Here is a 14,971-nt window from a genome sequence, read left to right as displayed (position 1 = left end):
GGGGGGGGGGGGGGGGGGGGGGGGTTTGTGTAGTTAAGCAGGTGCATATGTGTGTGATCGCTCTACGCATGTGTGTGAGTGTATGCTGCTATGTTGCTGCTTGTTCTTGTGTTTGTGTTTGTGTGTGTGTGTGTGTGTGTGTGTGTGTGGACAGTCGGTTCTCCTGGATTAAAGACCTTTAATCCCGCCAGATCCTCATCAGCTCAGAAGTTAGTGGGTGCAACTTGTTAGTCGAGGAGTTTGCTCTTCGCTCACGTGTTAATAGTCAGAGCTGCATGGCTGAACAACTCTTGGTCCCCAGTTATCGGTTGCTCTGGGAGACATAAGCCAGGCTCTCTATGATGGACGCACCTCTCAGGTCTAGTTTGGATCAGCAACTTTTAATTGGGTCTCTGCTTTCCTGTTTCCTCCCAGAGCCAAGAAGACATACATGCACTGTTTAAAGAATGTGCTGCGTTAAACTGCATTTTTAGTAATACCTATAAAACTTCTACAGTTTCCCATGAATTGATTTATCTGTGGCGGCCCGTCACAATATCAACATTGACGTTGAGATTCTTACGATCTCAAATGGGAAAAATCTTATTTCATTGTAGAGCTGTGTGCTGTTCTCTCTCTCTCTCTCTCTCTCTCTCTCTCTCTCTCTCTCTCTCTCTCTCTCTCTCTCTCTCTCTCTCTCTCTCTCTCTCACAAACACATTGACAACACACCCGCCTGAGTAGCGCCTCCTCCCTGTGCACGCTGAATCGATCAGGAGGGAGGACTGTTGTCGGCCTTTCCCCCCTCAGAGACGACGGCTAACTCGTCTGACCTTCATGTTAATGAGTTAACCATGTTAATCCATATGAATATAGACTCAAAGGGGCTCGTCCTAATCGGTATCTGACAACCTAATTTCTTAAATTTGATATTTACCACTGCACTGCTTTTTTGTTTTTTTTTTCCTTAATTTGTATTTTATTTTGATTTACAGATATGTAATTACACATATAGATATATGTTTATAAGTAATTTATTATCATTTTGTAAACCATAATTTTTGCTGTCACAAAAGCTGATGGCTGTCAGTTTATGGGCGAGGGGTTGGGAGGGAGGGAAGGAGTGGAAATGTGTGAGGAAGACTTGTAAGATGCATCCAAACCTGTCTGGAACAGTGATGATTAGCTATCCACTAAATTTGTTTCGAATATTTCCAGATTCAACCAGTGCTGAGAGGGTCAGGAAGGAAGGGATAGCTTTAGCTAATGAAGAGAGATGTAGGAGAGCAAAAGGAGGAGGACAGCAGCCAACATGCTGCTGTGGGAGAGCCAGCTAGGGCAGAAGCAACAGGTGAGATTGACAGCAGACACAGGCACAGAGTCGTAGATATTATCCAGGTATTTATTTGTCACAAAGCACTTGGCAGCTCTACGAACCTGAGAGTTTTTATTCTGCACGATCGTCTGCTTCCTGCCTCGTTGCTCCTGTTTTAAGTGACAGAATTGAGATCAACAGATCATTTAGTGTCCAGATCACACGCCTGGTCAAGTGTGCTATATGTATATTTCCTTGGCGATTGAGTTAACTGTCTACAGATATTAATTGAATATGTTGGAAAATTAAGAATGTGGAAAGTTAAATTATCCGGATTGCAATTTGCTGTGAAATGATGTAACGAGCGGTTAAAGTCTCTCAGTGGGAGCTGCAGACTTTCGCTCAGTGTGCTGCCTTGACTCCCAACACCACAGTGACTCAGGATCAGGCTCTTTTGTTCCTCCTTGTGAGAGACAACAGATTCCTGTGTTTCTGTTTTAAAGAATTCCTATTTACAGGCTCTAAACAGGACGGATGAAAGAAGCTGTCTAGCGCTGTCGTTCTGCACAATCACCAGCTACTTATCCATTATCACACACAGGAAGTTGACTAATTTCTGTGCTGACATACACTATTGACTGCACGTGCACTGGTACATTTCCCAGACTGAATATGCTTTACAGTTGTTTTGTAATTGTTGGCCTGTTTTCTGTGTTTCTCCAGTTTATGTGTCGCTGCAGCTGACTGCCCAGATTTCTCTCTGTGTTTAACAAAGTGTCTCTCTCTGCTCACAGGGAGCTCAGCGATGAATAAGCTACGGCAGAGCTTCCGCCGGAAGAAAGACGTCTACGTGCCGGAGTCCAGTCGGCCGCACCAGTGGCAGACAGACGAGGAGGCGGTCCGCAGCGGCAAATGCAGCTTTGCAGTCAAGGTGACCCCCCCCACCACAACCACCACCACCAGCAGCAGCCCCCACTCCCTGCCCCTTCCCTCACACATAAACACACCTGCATGCACAAAATCTCACACATACATTTCACAAACTCACAGAGTGGAGTGCTGACCTTACCGTGGCACACTCATACTTCTGAGAAACGTGCACGTCGCCCGACTCCCCAAGGGCGCCGCTTGTGATTAATCATAAGCATTCAGAGAGTGTGAGCGCAGCTTTTATCTAGGTTGCAAGTTTATCTGCTGTAGCCTTCCAAACCTGTGGGATGTGTGTGCACAATTGATTTCTGGAGTTTTCAGAACCACTTGAATTATCAAAAAATGTCCAGTTGTACCTGACAAATAACTGAGGGGCAGTGAAACAGTGAAGTCACACGGCACAGTGCAGTCTGCAGTGTCTCAGAAACGGACCGGACCTGCAGTGCTGCAGTTGATGAAGTGGAGAGTTCGCCGTATTGTGGCAACAAAACCTTCCACTTTTGCAAACAGAAGCGCAATGGTACACTTCCTCTCAACACACAGGTCCAAGTGTTCACCTCACCCGGGTTAAATGGGAATTGAAGAAATTTCAGAAAGAGAGTGTTTTCCTCAGAACATACTCGGACTCTGTGGCTGGTCAAAGGACAGGGGTTAGCACGTGCACAGGTTATGGTTTGTCACCAGTCTTATATCATTTCAGCAAGAAATAGGAATTGAAAATGCCGTTAGAGGGCGAAGGGAGGTGGAAGTGACAGTGGTGTGAAAGTAATGTTTCTCACTATGTTGAGATTTCTGTTGTAAGTTGAACAGATAGAAACTTGTGGTGGAAAGGGTGTGTGTGTGTGTGTGTGTGTGTGTGTGTGTGTGTGTGTGTGTGTGTGTGTGTGTGTGTGTGTGTAGGTCGGTCGGTCGGTCGGTCGATGGTTTCAAATCTCACATGCATTTCAGGCCGTGTGTGATACCTTCCCCTCCCCCACATGCGACCTATAAATTCACCCATCACTGTACTCGAAGCTAGGTTTGTCTATTAGCTGCTTTTTCTTCACACCTCTTTAAAGGTGTAGATAAAGTAAGTGTTCTCACATTTAGTTTTAATTTTCAAGTGTGCACGTTGGTTCTGATCTTCGTCTTTTAAAAAGATCTTTACAAATTGTTCTTTCCTTTGTAAACGCTCTGCATCTCCTGCATAAAGCAACAAAACAACAAAGCAGAATGAGGCTCTGTAACTGTAACCAGTCAGCTGTAGTCATGTTTTAAACTCGAGTAACTTAATATTGTTGCAGGATCTTGCGCCACTCTGAAGGTCTCATGGTAAACTGCTAAAGTAGTGATTCAATTTCAGAATCTCTCATCCACAGTGGACAAGTACAAAACAACGAATCTTTGATTGTTTAGATTCTTCCAAATTACTTCTGCAGCCACACACACTTCTCCACCAGCATTTTTTTTTTTCTCCCCCCTCTGCACTGGCTTTCACCATGCCAGTGCAACCTACCATGCTACTCCTCAGTCTCCCTCCTCCTCCTCCCTTCCCCCTCCTCCCTGTCTCCTGCTCTAGGTGCCTCGGAGGAGCCCAGTTGTGTGTGGGTTGGAATAGGTGCAGTGAAATTACCACTGACTGCTGCACCACAGAGTGGGAGGAGTGTGTTTCAAAGTGGTGTTGGAAGGAGAAGAGGAGGATCTGGGCTGGTGCTGATGTTTGATATGTTGTGGCTTGGCCCCCCCCCCCTTTTTATAATCGCATCTTTAACAAACCTAGCATCAGCCCAGCTCTCCACTGATTATCACATTTTACCTCTGACTGCACAGCCTGTTATTGGCGCGTCAAATTAAGAAGCATTTGTGTTTTATTCATGTGCACATTTGAATGTGTGTGTGTGTGTCTGTTGCTTTCAGGCAGAAATCGCCTAGACAGACAATTATTCATGATTCAAGGTGATTGTCAAAGGCATAAAAATGTAGACTTGCTTTTTTCTATGGAAATGTCAGCCTTATGAGACTGCTGGAGGCTGGAGGTGGATGTGAGATTAGATGAAATTGCTTGTGTGTGTTGCTTACCAACCGAAAACAGATGAGAAGGAAACGTGCCTATATGTCCTTGGTAAAAAATTAAATTATGTAGAGTTATTTGTATAAAGATGAATTGTGTGTGTTTTTGTGTGAGCTTGTTTTCTGCAGTTTGTGAAGCTGCTCACACCTTTCTATTGAATCTGACACGACTCTGAAACTACTTTACGTTTTCACCTTCGCAGTTTTAGAGACTTTTGGAAACGCTGCTGACGTCCTTTTAGTTTGTAAACTCCGGGGGTTGTGTTGTAGTCTGGACGGACAGAAACTGACACCCACGGTTGCTCCTGATTGGCTCTCATCAGCCTTGACTACTAGTGGTGAATACAACATGATAATGCATTACAAGTGTTACTGACCTTCTTGTCTTTGCTCGCTGCTGTTGAGGAGTTAAATTCTGTATTTTAACACTGTAGCTGTCTTTTCTGTTCCTCGATCGTAGCGTTTTTTAAAAAAGTTTTTTGCAGAGTAGACAATCTGCTTCCTGTTTACACCAGCTCGCACATGCCCAGTGTTCGCGATTGCTCTGGTATGTATGTGTTTTCAGGTGTGATAGTCTGGACAGAGATAGTTTTTGTTTGAAAAGGAAAACATAGTGGTGTGGACGTAGCCTAAGATAAAACCTGAATATTCACACAGTGCAGGTCTGTTCTGATTAACTGTCTCGCTGTCTTGACCCCTGCACTCCTCAAATGTTTACAAAAGTGAATTTAAAGGCACCCCAGTGTCGCACTGTCTGTATTTGTTATATTAACTCTGCTGGCCCTTTGCACCTGGAAAATCATCCCCATGGACTTAAAAATGAAAATAAAATATTTAATCTTAAGTCGTTCCTCAGCAGACACCAAAACTGTGGTTGCAGCATCTCAATAGAAATATCATGATAAATAAACTGCATCTAATCCGAGCCCACTGTAGGATTAGTGCCAAGTGGAACTAATCCTGAGGTCGTCCCACAAACAAACCAAATCACCCCCCCACATGTGCAACACGCTGTTCTGGAGATATTAATTAATTCTTTCTTTTTAAAGTTGCTTTGGTTCAGCTCATGCATTAAATGCGAATGTTTCGGCCTCCACATTGTTGCTGCCCGCGAGTTACTAACAGGACGGAGTAAGACGCCACAATAAAGCATCTGTTGTGACATTTCAAGCCTCCCCTGCGTTTACTCATCTCACCTCAGCCACGTCTCCCGGCACGTCCGCTGTTAGTGGCGCCGCTGCTTTCATTGTCCTCACTACCCACAGCTGCCTCCTCGCATCAGCTGCCTCTTTAAACACGCGTGCATCTCTGCGCTGCACATCTCCCAGTGTTTACATGCGTAACCATATACACACACGTGTATTCTAATACGCCGACAGTATGACTCACAGTTGTGGCGTCACACTCTTAAAAATAGCCGGGCCACAGGGTGGGGGTGACAGGCAGGAGGTGGGGGCGGCCAGCGTCACTCGCTCTGTGTGTATCTATAAGGAAAGGGTAAGGACTTCCTCTCCGGCCCTTCGTGCACAATGGCTTCTGGGGCGGTCAGGGTTGAGTCTGGAGTGACACACAGCAGGGTGAGATGCTGCTTCAGGTCGGGAGGGAGGAGCTGGAGGGAGGAGGCAGCTTTTTCCGTTCATTCAGCTGCAGTTAAACTTACTCACACAGGATTTTCAGCATAACTCCTGATATAGGTTGTGATGTGTTTGGAGCTCAGGCTTTCCCTCAGGAAACTGGTAATGCGAGTAAAAATACAGTGTTATCAGTCATCACTGCAGATTCCTGAGCTGCAGCTGATAAATGTTGCTTTTGGTTAATTAGTTGCTAAACTGTGTTTTTTTTTGTTTTTCACAATGACCTCGGTCATTAAATATGTGACATACACTGATGTAATGCTGCTGCTCCTATTCCCTGAAGGTTGATATTAGACTGTGACTAACGCTTGGGGGAGGGAAAATAGCCTGAAGAGATGATAAGTCGATTAACTGTTGAGTTGAAAATGAATCTGCGGCTGTTTTGATACAGAAATAAAGAAATAAACTTCTCAAATGTGAAGATTTAATGCTTTTGAATATGAAAACAAAACAAGACATTTGAAGACATTGACCTGGGCTGTGGGAAATTAATAAGCCATTTTTCACTATTTTCTACTTTCAAAACGATTAATTGAATAATCAAGAAAATTATAAATTATCTAATAAAAATGTTTGTTAGCTGCAGCCCTGAGTTGTAGTATAAAACAAACAACTTAATTATGAAACCATCAGCTTGTGGCCTTCAGGTCGGGGATGACCCTGATGAAGGCCACAAGCTGAAACACACTGGTCTAATAATAAAGTTGTTCTTTATATGACAAGTGTCAGTAGAGGCAGTCTTTATTCGAGATGAGGCAGCGCACGTCATTATAATATCCTGTGGGTGGTCCTGAAATAATACATTGGTGGGTGATGAAGCGATGAACGTTTCATTCTGCGGAGATCAAACAATCGCTGGAAAGTTTTGAAACCTTCCTGCAGCTGACGGCGTTACCTTCCCCCGATCCTTATACGCCCTGATCCTACAAAATACCTGCTCCAGGTTCAAGTTTTCCAAGTCCACACGAACACGCAGGAGCCGCTGTGTGTCGGCCGTGATGAGTCTGTGACGAAACAGCAGCTTCTGTTTGCACCTTTTTTGTGTTTTTGTTTTGTTTTTTTCTCATGTGATTCCTTCCTCTGAGAATCACACGCTGCATCTGCCCATTTATATTTATCAGGAACGGCTCAGTGTTTTCTCCATAGACAAATTTAGGGAGTTGAACAGCAATTGACCTCCAAATGTTAATTAATTAATCAAGTGTATAAATCATCAGTGCCCGCGTACCAGGGGGTATTAGACTATTTGGACTCATTTGAATAGCCAATCTATTTCCAGAGTTTATTATTGTAGCGTTACTTAAACTTCACAGGAAAGGTTTGTCACAACATTAATCACTCTCTCTCTCTCTCTCTCTCTCTCTCTACCCTGCAGTACCTGGGACACGTGGAGGTGGAGGAGTCCAGGGGGATGCACATCTGCGAGGATGCAGTGAAGCGGCTGAAGACGGTAGGTTTCACTAGGAAAAACCCCTCTGTACTTCCAGGAACAAGGCCGCCAGACTACCAGATATCCTACTTCCTTCTTATCTGCTCTTTCTCTTATCTTTTCCTCCATTAATTTCCTCCTCTGTGATACCAGCCTCCTTGCTGACATTTTCTAACATCTATTTCATGACAGACCTCCTTCTTCTGTCAGAATGTGGGTTTGTTCTTCTCACCGTTTCATCACTGTTCATTCCCGCCAAGTTTACCTCTGTACACGAAGCCCTGGTTAAGTGCGGCTGATTGTTACCATGTGAGGGTCTCCACCCGGCCTGACCTTCAGACAACCTCTAGGGGTGTCGAGGTCTGCTCTGAACGTCTCTTCCTCTCCCGGCCGGAGCAGATAGGCCGGCCGTGGACTTCCTGCCGCGGCAGATTCCTCCGGAGTTGCGCAAAAAGAACAAATTCCAGTTTGGGAAGCAGGGGAGGGGAAGTGGGGGAAGCTGTGGAGCAATTGCTTTTCCATGTTGTCAGTTGTTTGCCAGGGCTCCACCCGGGTTATAAAGTCCTGTGGGTAAATGAGTGTGATTCTCTGAAGTCGAGGCCAAACCTGAGTCGACAGGTTCTGCGTCTTGGGTCTGTCTCTCTGTGTGATTAGAGCCCGTTCAGCAGCTCTTCATGTCTCATGACAAAAATTTGAATTCTGTGCCAAGAAAAATTACAGAACTCCTGCTTGAAGTGTCTGTGATAAGCTTTCAGTTTCAATTGAAGATGAGTCGGACTAAATGAGAATTCACACCCTGTTTCTCCTGTTATCGATACTCATTCTTCTTGCTTCATAAAAATTGTGCTAAGGACCTTTTTAGTTGCATCACATGTTCTACTCAGAGAGCAGTTTAAGACTACTTGAGCTGCTGGAAGCTGTTTGTTGGTATGATTATACTGAAGAACATGCCCCAGAGTAATCTCATATTTTATGAGAGCAATTTAATGGACAGTAAAAACCCTTCAGTTTTCATATCAGTTAAAATAGAACAATATAATAAAACAGGAGTTTACATGATGCAAATACAATAACACACACCAGTATGTGGTTCACTTGACACACACACACACGCACACACACACATGCGCGCACGCTCATACAGCTTGTGCTTTTTCATACAGTGCCTATATGTGGTCACAGGCATGAACACACTTGTAGACACTTGTAGCGGCGTGCATATGTGTGAATTTACACGCAGTTTCGCAACCTCATACACTGGTATGACACACATTTGTAACACACACACACACACACACACACTCAGATAGGACACACAGGCAAATCATTTGTTCAAACAGAAACGCACACAGGAAGACGTTAACACACACAAACTGTATGTGAGCATAGACATAATGCTCTTATAGTGAACACACAAACACACGCACGGGAGCACATACACGCTGGTGCTTGATGAGGTCACATGGTGTACACAGAGCCCGAGGCTGTGAGATCTTATTGAGTTACAGTCATTTTAACAAGGTGGACAAAATGGAGCCAACTCCAGAGGAGAGGAGCGGCGGGGGCTCCCGCCTCCCGTCCTCCCGCAGGCCGCGACTCTCTGACCCTCCTTCAACCTAATGACATTTCCTCCTCTGCTCCCTCGCTTCCTCGCTTTCCACAGACCTTATCTGTAAGCCAGCACAGGCATGACTTTAATGATCTGCATTTATAAGCAGTGATGGGAAATTAATGCTTTTTGTTTTTTTTAAATATGAGTCATGCTGGCATCATTTCATGCTCCACCTCTGCACTTTCCTTCGAAGCGGCCTCCATCATCCAGTTGAGTTCTGGCATTGACGTTGCAGTTTTTACCTGTGTGCCCGAAGCAGCTCGTCTTACAGGAAATGCCAGAATACAATCACGGTTGTTTGGGAACTGCGTCCATTCATTCCAGTGAAAGGAACTAGCACACAGTAGATTTTTTTTTTTCCTCCTCCAGGTGTGTCTCCTTGTTGTCTGCTGCCTCATCCCACTCACCTCCCATACATGAGATGCCGTCACACTGGATTAATAGCACTTCTAGGCTTTGGGAAAGTTTTACAAATACTAAATCTTCACTATTTAAAGATTCATAACAGGAATATTAATATTCGCTAACATTAAGCGCCGGAGCCGAGAGCAGCGGAGCGACAGGAGGAGTCGTGCTGCACTGCGTCGCTCTGCGCTTCATTTCCATTGCTCTAATTCTGACTCTGTTACAATTAGTTTTGTAGTTAAGTGATTTTCAGACAAGATGGATTGTTTACTTAATGGGCTGCATCACTCTGTCTACAATGACCTGCATAAAGAGAATAAATCTGACAAAATGAGGTTTCTGACTGATGCTTCGTATCATTGACGTTCAGGGGTCAACCCTCACGTGAGGTCAGTTTTACTCACGTCCTTTCTTGGCACCTCTTTACAATCATACAAGCCTCATCAGGGATTTATAAATATCTATAATTGGGTCATTAATTTGGTTGTTAACACTTTATAAATCATGCAATTAAAACACAGTTTTCGTACATTAATGCAGGCTCACTATGTGGCAAGATCAAGTTAATGTTTACTACTCATTGACCTCACAAATGAGATATTATTATTTATAACTGGTAATATTGAGTCTTATTGTAAAGTGTTAAAACGCATCATCATTTATTGAGTTACTGTAAGGCTCCATTTACCAGTTATAAATGCTAGTAACTCAGTACTCATTACTCAACTTGATCTTGCCAAATAGTGAGCCTAAATCCGTGTATTAAAACTGTTTTATAACTTGTTTATTTATGATTTATTAAGTGTTAACTGAATTAATTCACCTAATTATAAACCATTTATAAATTCTTATAATGGTGGTTTATGGGAAAATGGTAGGGTGGTGAAACTCCCTGATGTCAGTTAGCTCAGTCGGTGTCAGATCTAGATCATCGGGACCCGACCAGGGCCCCCATCCTTTAAACAACTAGCAAAGGCCCTGATTGGTCCCAGTTCCCCCTCACTGACTAACTGTTGCCAAGCAACAAATACAGTCCCCACCAGTTGAGAGAATGTGAGTAAAAATGACTCAGCAGAAAACTTTTTCCAGGAAGTGATAAGTGAATTGGTGAGGCACCGGGCCCACACCTGTAGGCTCTTAATATTTGATGTGAGCTGCTGAGAGGAAGCTGTTTCCTGAACATCAGCTGACTGCAGCCAGACAGCAGCCACAACACCGACATTATCTGGCAGCATCAGCACTTAAGGTCTTGGGACGGGCGAGAGAGATGAAGAGCATCAGTGAGCTGATGCTGTGAGACGCAGAAGTCGGAAAAACACGGAAGCGAATGTGGTCAGAGTTCCCCCACGTTTGTGCCCTGAGCTGGAGGGTGCGTGTTGGCGGTCTAGCTCGTCAGTCAGTGTGTGTTTGTGTGTGACAGCGACAGCTCTGAGCCGACTCCATTGTTTTTCCCAGCAGCCTTTGGGACATTAATGAGAGTTTTCTCGCAGCTCTGCAACCTGTGACTCAGAGGGGAGGAGGAGGAGGAGGAGGAGGCTGCATTGCGGCACCGTCAACCTCCAAGCTGCCCTTTTTGTGCTGTCATCATGATGTCACTTCCTGCTGCTGCTGTTGGCCAGCCGCCAAGGGTTGGAGGTGTATTCTGTGTTGTTCTAGCAATTGGGGAATGTTTCCGTGGTGACCAGGAGTGTTTCCTCTGTGTAGACTGGGTGGGGCACGCCACCGAGAGACGCTGACACGCTGAAAGAATTTCAATTGTATTTGTACATCAACAGCCAGTAGCCTGAGGGTACATCATTGACAGTGTATCCATGTCCGTCAGACAGTGTGTGTGTAAGCCTGTGGTTTCAATAAAGACTTTGAGCGTCACATGGTATGAAAAGTTGTCTCGGATGCCTTTCCACCCCCACTACAGATATTTCCTGAGTAAATACCAAATGTGGGAAACTACAAAACGAAATCTCCCCTCAGCCCCGAGCCGCTTCTTCTCAGAGGGAATTCTCCGGTCACGTCCCGAGCTACAACTCAAATAAATACACTTGCAGTAAGGGATCACACGCCGCCCTCCCGACGCTCTCAGCTTCTTTAACAACGTGTCAAGTAAAGTAACAGGATGAGGTACAGACTGTCTTGGAGAAGAGGTGTCTGTCATGTTTGTAGCAAAGAGCACAGATTAGGCCTGTCGCAGCTGTTTCACGAGATGTGTGAGTCCTTGTTGCGCATCCTGCTGGTGGTTAGTGTTGTTCTTGGGGGCAGAGACACAGATTGTTAGCATCAGTTGAAGGGCTTGCATATCAGCGGTAAAGTTGTCTGCTAAAAACAGGTCAAGTATCCTCAGCTTAAGATTTTTATCAGCTCAGAAGTGAAGCTCGTCGGCCACAGAGTGCGTTTCCCGCCTCAGTTGTTTCATTTTTGCCTTGTTGGCTTCACCCTGATCTTTCACAACTCAGCTTTCCTCTCTGCACAGAAAGCTTTTTTCCCCTCTGTAGTTTCATCACAGTTCACACATTGAATACCTGAATATTGTATTACCTTTTTGTTGGTGTTATACATTGTTTTGTCTTTTTAAGCAGGTTTTTTATTGCAGAGAAATGCCTCCAAATCCCCCCTCCCCCCACACTGCCCTCCCATTCTAACTCTCTTAACCCTGTCGACTGTAACCACCACGCTTACTAACACTAGCTGTGCAGGCTCTGCCATCATCTGCATGTCTGTGTGGTTCTCAGAAACGCACCCACACACACACTAACAAACGCTTAGCTCATTCCAAATGAATCTCCAGTGCTGGTTAACACGTTAAATCATGCATTAACATGGAGCTTGGAGAGCTGTCTCCACCGTGGCTGTGTAACAGGAGCAGAGTGGCACTCCTTTTCGCAGCTTATGGTGGAGGAGAGGAGTTCTCGGGGAGCAGGGGGAAGAAGGGAGGATTAAAAACTAGGCTGGGCCGGGGTCTGGCTGCGGTGTCTTCATGTGGTTGTGGCGGCCTAAACTTGACCCTTGACTCCGGCTGACTGGTGAACAGTCACAGGCTGGACTCAGAGGTCAAACGGCCGTCTGTGGGAAATCTGTTTCTGTCTGCTGAACACGAGGACCACGTCTCGGTCTAGGAATCAGAAGGAGAAGGAATAAAAACGGGATTATCCCCTCCACAGACGCGCACCTGAAGGTCTGCCATCTTTATCTCCTCTGTCCAGGGCGGCCGGGTGTGCCGTCTCAGCCGTTGGTCGTGTTTACCGGGTTGTTGCTGTTTATTTCAGTCACATAAAAGAACTTAGAGGTGTCGTTTCCTGCAGTAACATGGTTCACAGGCTTTCCGGTGTCGTAGTACTAACAGAGATCATTGTCAAACAGTAACAACCACAGTATCACCCATTTAAACATCACTTTGGAGCTACCTGATCCCTTGCCTCACTCACTCACTCACCCACTCACTCACTCACTCACTCACCCACTCACCCATTCACCCACCCACTCATAACCCAGTTTCACTTTCACCCAAAAGAAAAAAAAAAAAGAAAACCAAATCAAATCCCTTCCCGTAGGCTCCAGACAATCCTTAGACTTCCTAGGTAACATTTTCATGCCTTGTTCCTCCCTCCGTCTCCTCCACCCCTCTCACCCACCCTCCAGGACAGGAAATTCTTCAAAGGATTCTTTGCAAAAGTAAGTTATTGCTTTGTGTGTCCGAGTGTGTTCCTCTTTATTATTAGCTTTTATTTATTTATTTATTTATTTATTTATTTATATTAATTTTTTTTCCTCCTCTCACATAACACTTCACCCTTTGATTGTGTCTGAAGGCTGGAAGAGACACACACACACACACACACACACACACACACACACACACACACACACACAGGGAGAACACTGTCTGGAGAGACAAACACAATGATGCATGTGTCTGTGAGCAGGTGGGGTGGTTTAAGCTGGGGTGGGGCACTTTTTTGTGTGTGTGTGTGTGTGTGTGGTTTTGTGTTAACAGGCGTGCCTTCTCTCCCCTCAGCCCTTCTTCCATGAACCACGAATGGAACAATGAACAGCTTGTGTGAATGAACGTTTCCTTTTTGTGCACAGATATTTTATTGTTGTTGTTCTAACCAATGGGGGGCCACCGCTGTCGACTGCGTCTGTGCACCAAACCTCATACCAATCATCCTGTTTCTTTTATTACATTTCGGGTACTAGTGAATGACACAGCACTCAGAGAAAACGACTCCTGACTTGTGTCTTCTTTTTGTCTCTTACCTGGTGCTTTCTCTTTATTTACAGGTGTGCTTTGTGTGTGTGTTGAATAGGTACCGAGGATTGGTACAAAGGGAGGTAATCTTGGGGGATTTGGAAAGACTGGAAAAGTCGCTTTGTTTCTTAACTCGTTCCTGTCCCTGTTGTGTGTGTGTTTGCAGGCTGGGAAGAAGCCGGTGCGGGCTGTGTTGTGGGTGTCGGCAGATGGTCTTCGTGTTGTAGATGACAAAACAAAGGTAATGACTCCCTTCAGTCCTCTATCATAGAAGTGATTAAAAAGAAGGAGGTGCCAGAGGAAGCGCACGAGGCTTTAGCAGCTTTAAAGAGGGAAGCTGCCGAGCCGCAGCAGTTAATAACGGTTGTGAAGCTGCTGCACGCCTGGTCCAGTGACCTCCACAAGGCCCTGTGTAGAAATATGTGCTCAGTGCACCTGCAGGAGAAGATACGAGCTGAGCAAACAGTATCGCATTTAAGATTACATTGACACCTGCTGGAAAGCTTTGGTACTGCATCAAACATTAACTTCAGACACCTGGCTTCATGGTTTCTGTGAGGCTGCAACCACAAGAACAAGTTACAGGAGGAAGAAGGGACTGTTCTGTCTCTCTCTCCTTTCTTTTTATGTCTTAATCTACACAGATATTTATGTTTTTTTTATTAAATGTCTTGGTATTTATTACTAACACTCAGTTAACTTTGCCGACAGGGATGCCAAGCTCTGCCAAGCCAGGAAAACAGTTTAAAATATTATTTTATGAACAGAAAATGTTAGAATTAGAGGAATTACTGAAAGATACTGTGAAGGAGTCCAGGCTCCTGCGTGTTGTTATCTTCTCAGTGTTGTTCATTACGTGAGGGTCAGGGTTCAGACTGCTGCTTCCTGAGCCGATAGTAGTTCAGACTTATTCGAGCACCCTTCTCTGTGAAGCACAGATGTGTATAAGAGACAGGAAGGTGGGAGTGTCACTGTATTCAAATGATCTGTATGTACATGGTTGTATAGGTGGTGCTGTAGGTCGCCCTACAGTTCATCACTACCATGAACAATACCTGTAATTCAGATCAGTAACATTGACCAGGCTGAGGAAGACAGGTTTTATTAACTGATGTATTTTGTGATTGTGTTAAAAACAGGAAATGGGAAGTATCCCTGTTCCTCCAGAGCAGCACTAAAGTAAAAGTCTAACTTATGATCTAGTCTGATTTTGAAATCCTTGACATGGTGTTTCTTTATCAATACAGTCATCAAACTGACTGTAGGAGGTTTAGAGGTGTTGCTTTTATCAATCCTGTAGCTGATGAGACAATATCACAAACATTATGTTGTGCACATCCAAAGGTTGCCATGACTACATGTTGTTGAACTGTGGG

At 44.8% G+C, this 14,971-nt stretch overlaps 1 protein-coding gene across 5 annotated transcripts in view; it reads left to right on the top strand.

Moving 5' to 3' along the window:
• numb (NUMB endocytic adaptor protein) overlaps nt 1-14,971 on the top strand; it is a 41,371-nt gene that overhangs the window by 20,543 nt on the left and 5,857 nt on the right. For 3 of the 5 annotated variants that reach the window (XM_023396343.2, XM_023396346.2, XM_023396342.2), the window contains exons 2-5: nt 2,088-2,224; nt 7,282-7,356; nt 12,986-13,018; nt 13,762-13,836. In XM_023396343.2, the coding sequence (XP_023252111.1) occupies nt 2,099-2,224; nt 7,282-7,356; nt 12,986-13,018; nt 13,762-13,836 (309 nt within the window). In that variant the 5' untranslated portion in view covers nt 2,088-2,098. The remainder of the gene's footprint in view (nt 1-2,087; nt 2,225-7,281; nt 7,357-12,985; nt 13,019-13,761; nt 13,837-14,971) is intronic. The other 2 variants (XM_023396345.2, XM_023396344.2) reach the window with 1 other exon arrangement.

Source organism: Seriola lalandi, unplaced genomic scaffold (genome assembly GCF_002814215.2).
Source record: "Seriola lalandi dorsalis isolate HSWRI2012SDOR001 ecotype SW California unplaced genomic scaffold, Sedor1 jcf7180002054976, whole genome shotgun sequence".
Classification (NCBI taxonomy): Eukaryota; Metazoa; Chordata; class Actinopteri; order Carangiformes; family Carangidae; genus Seriola; species Seriola lalandi.
This window is presented reverse-complemented; position numbering and strand designations above follow the sequence as displayed.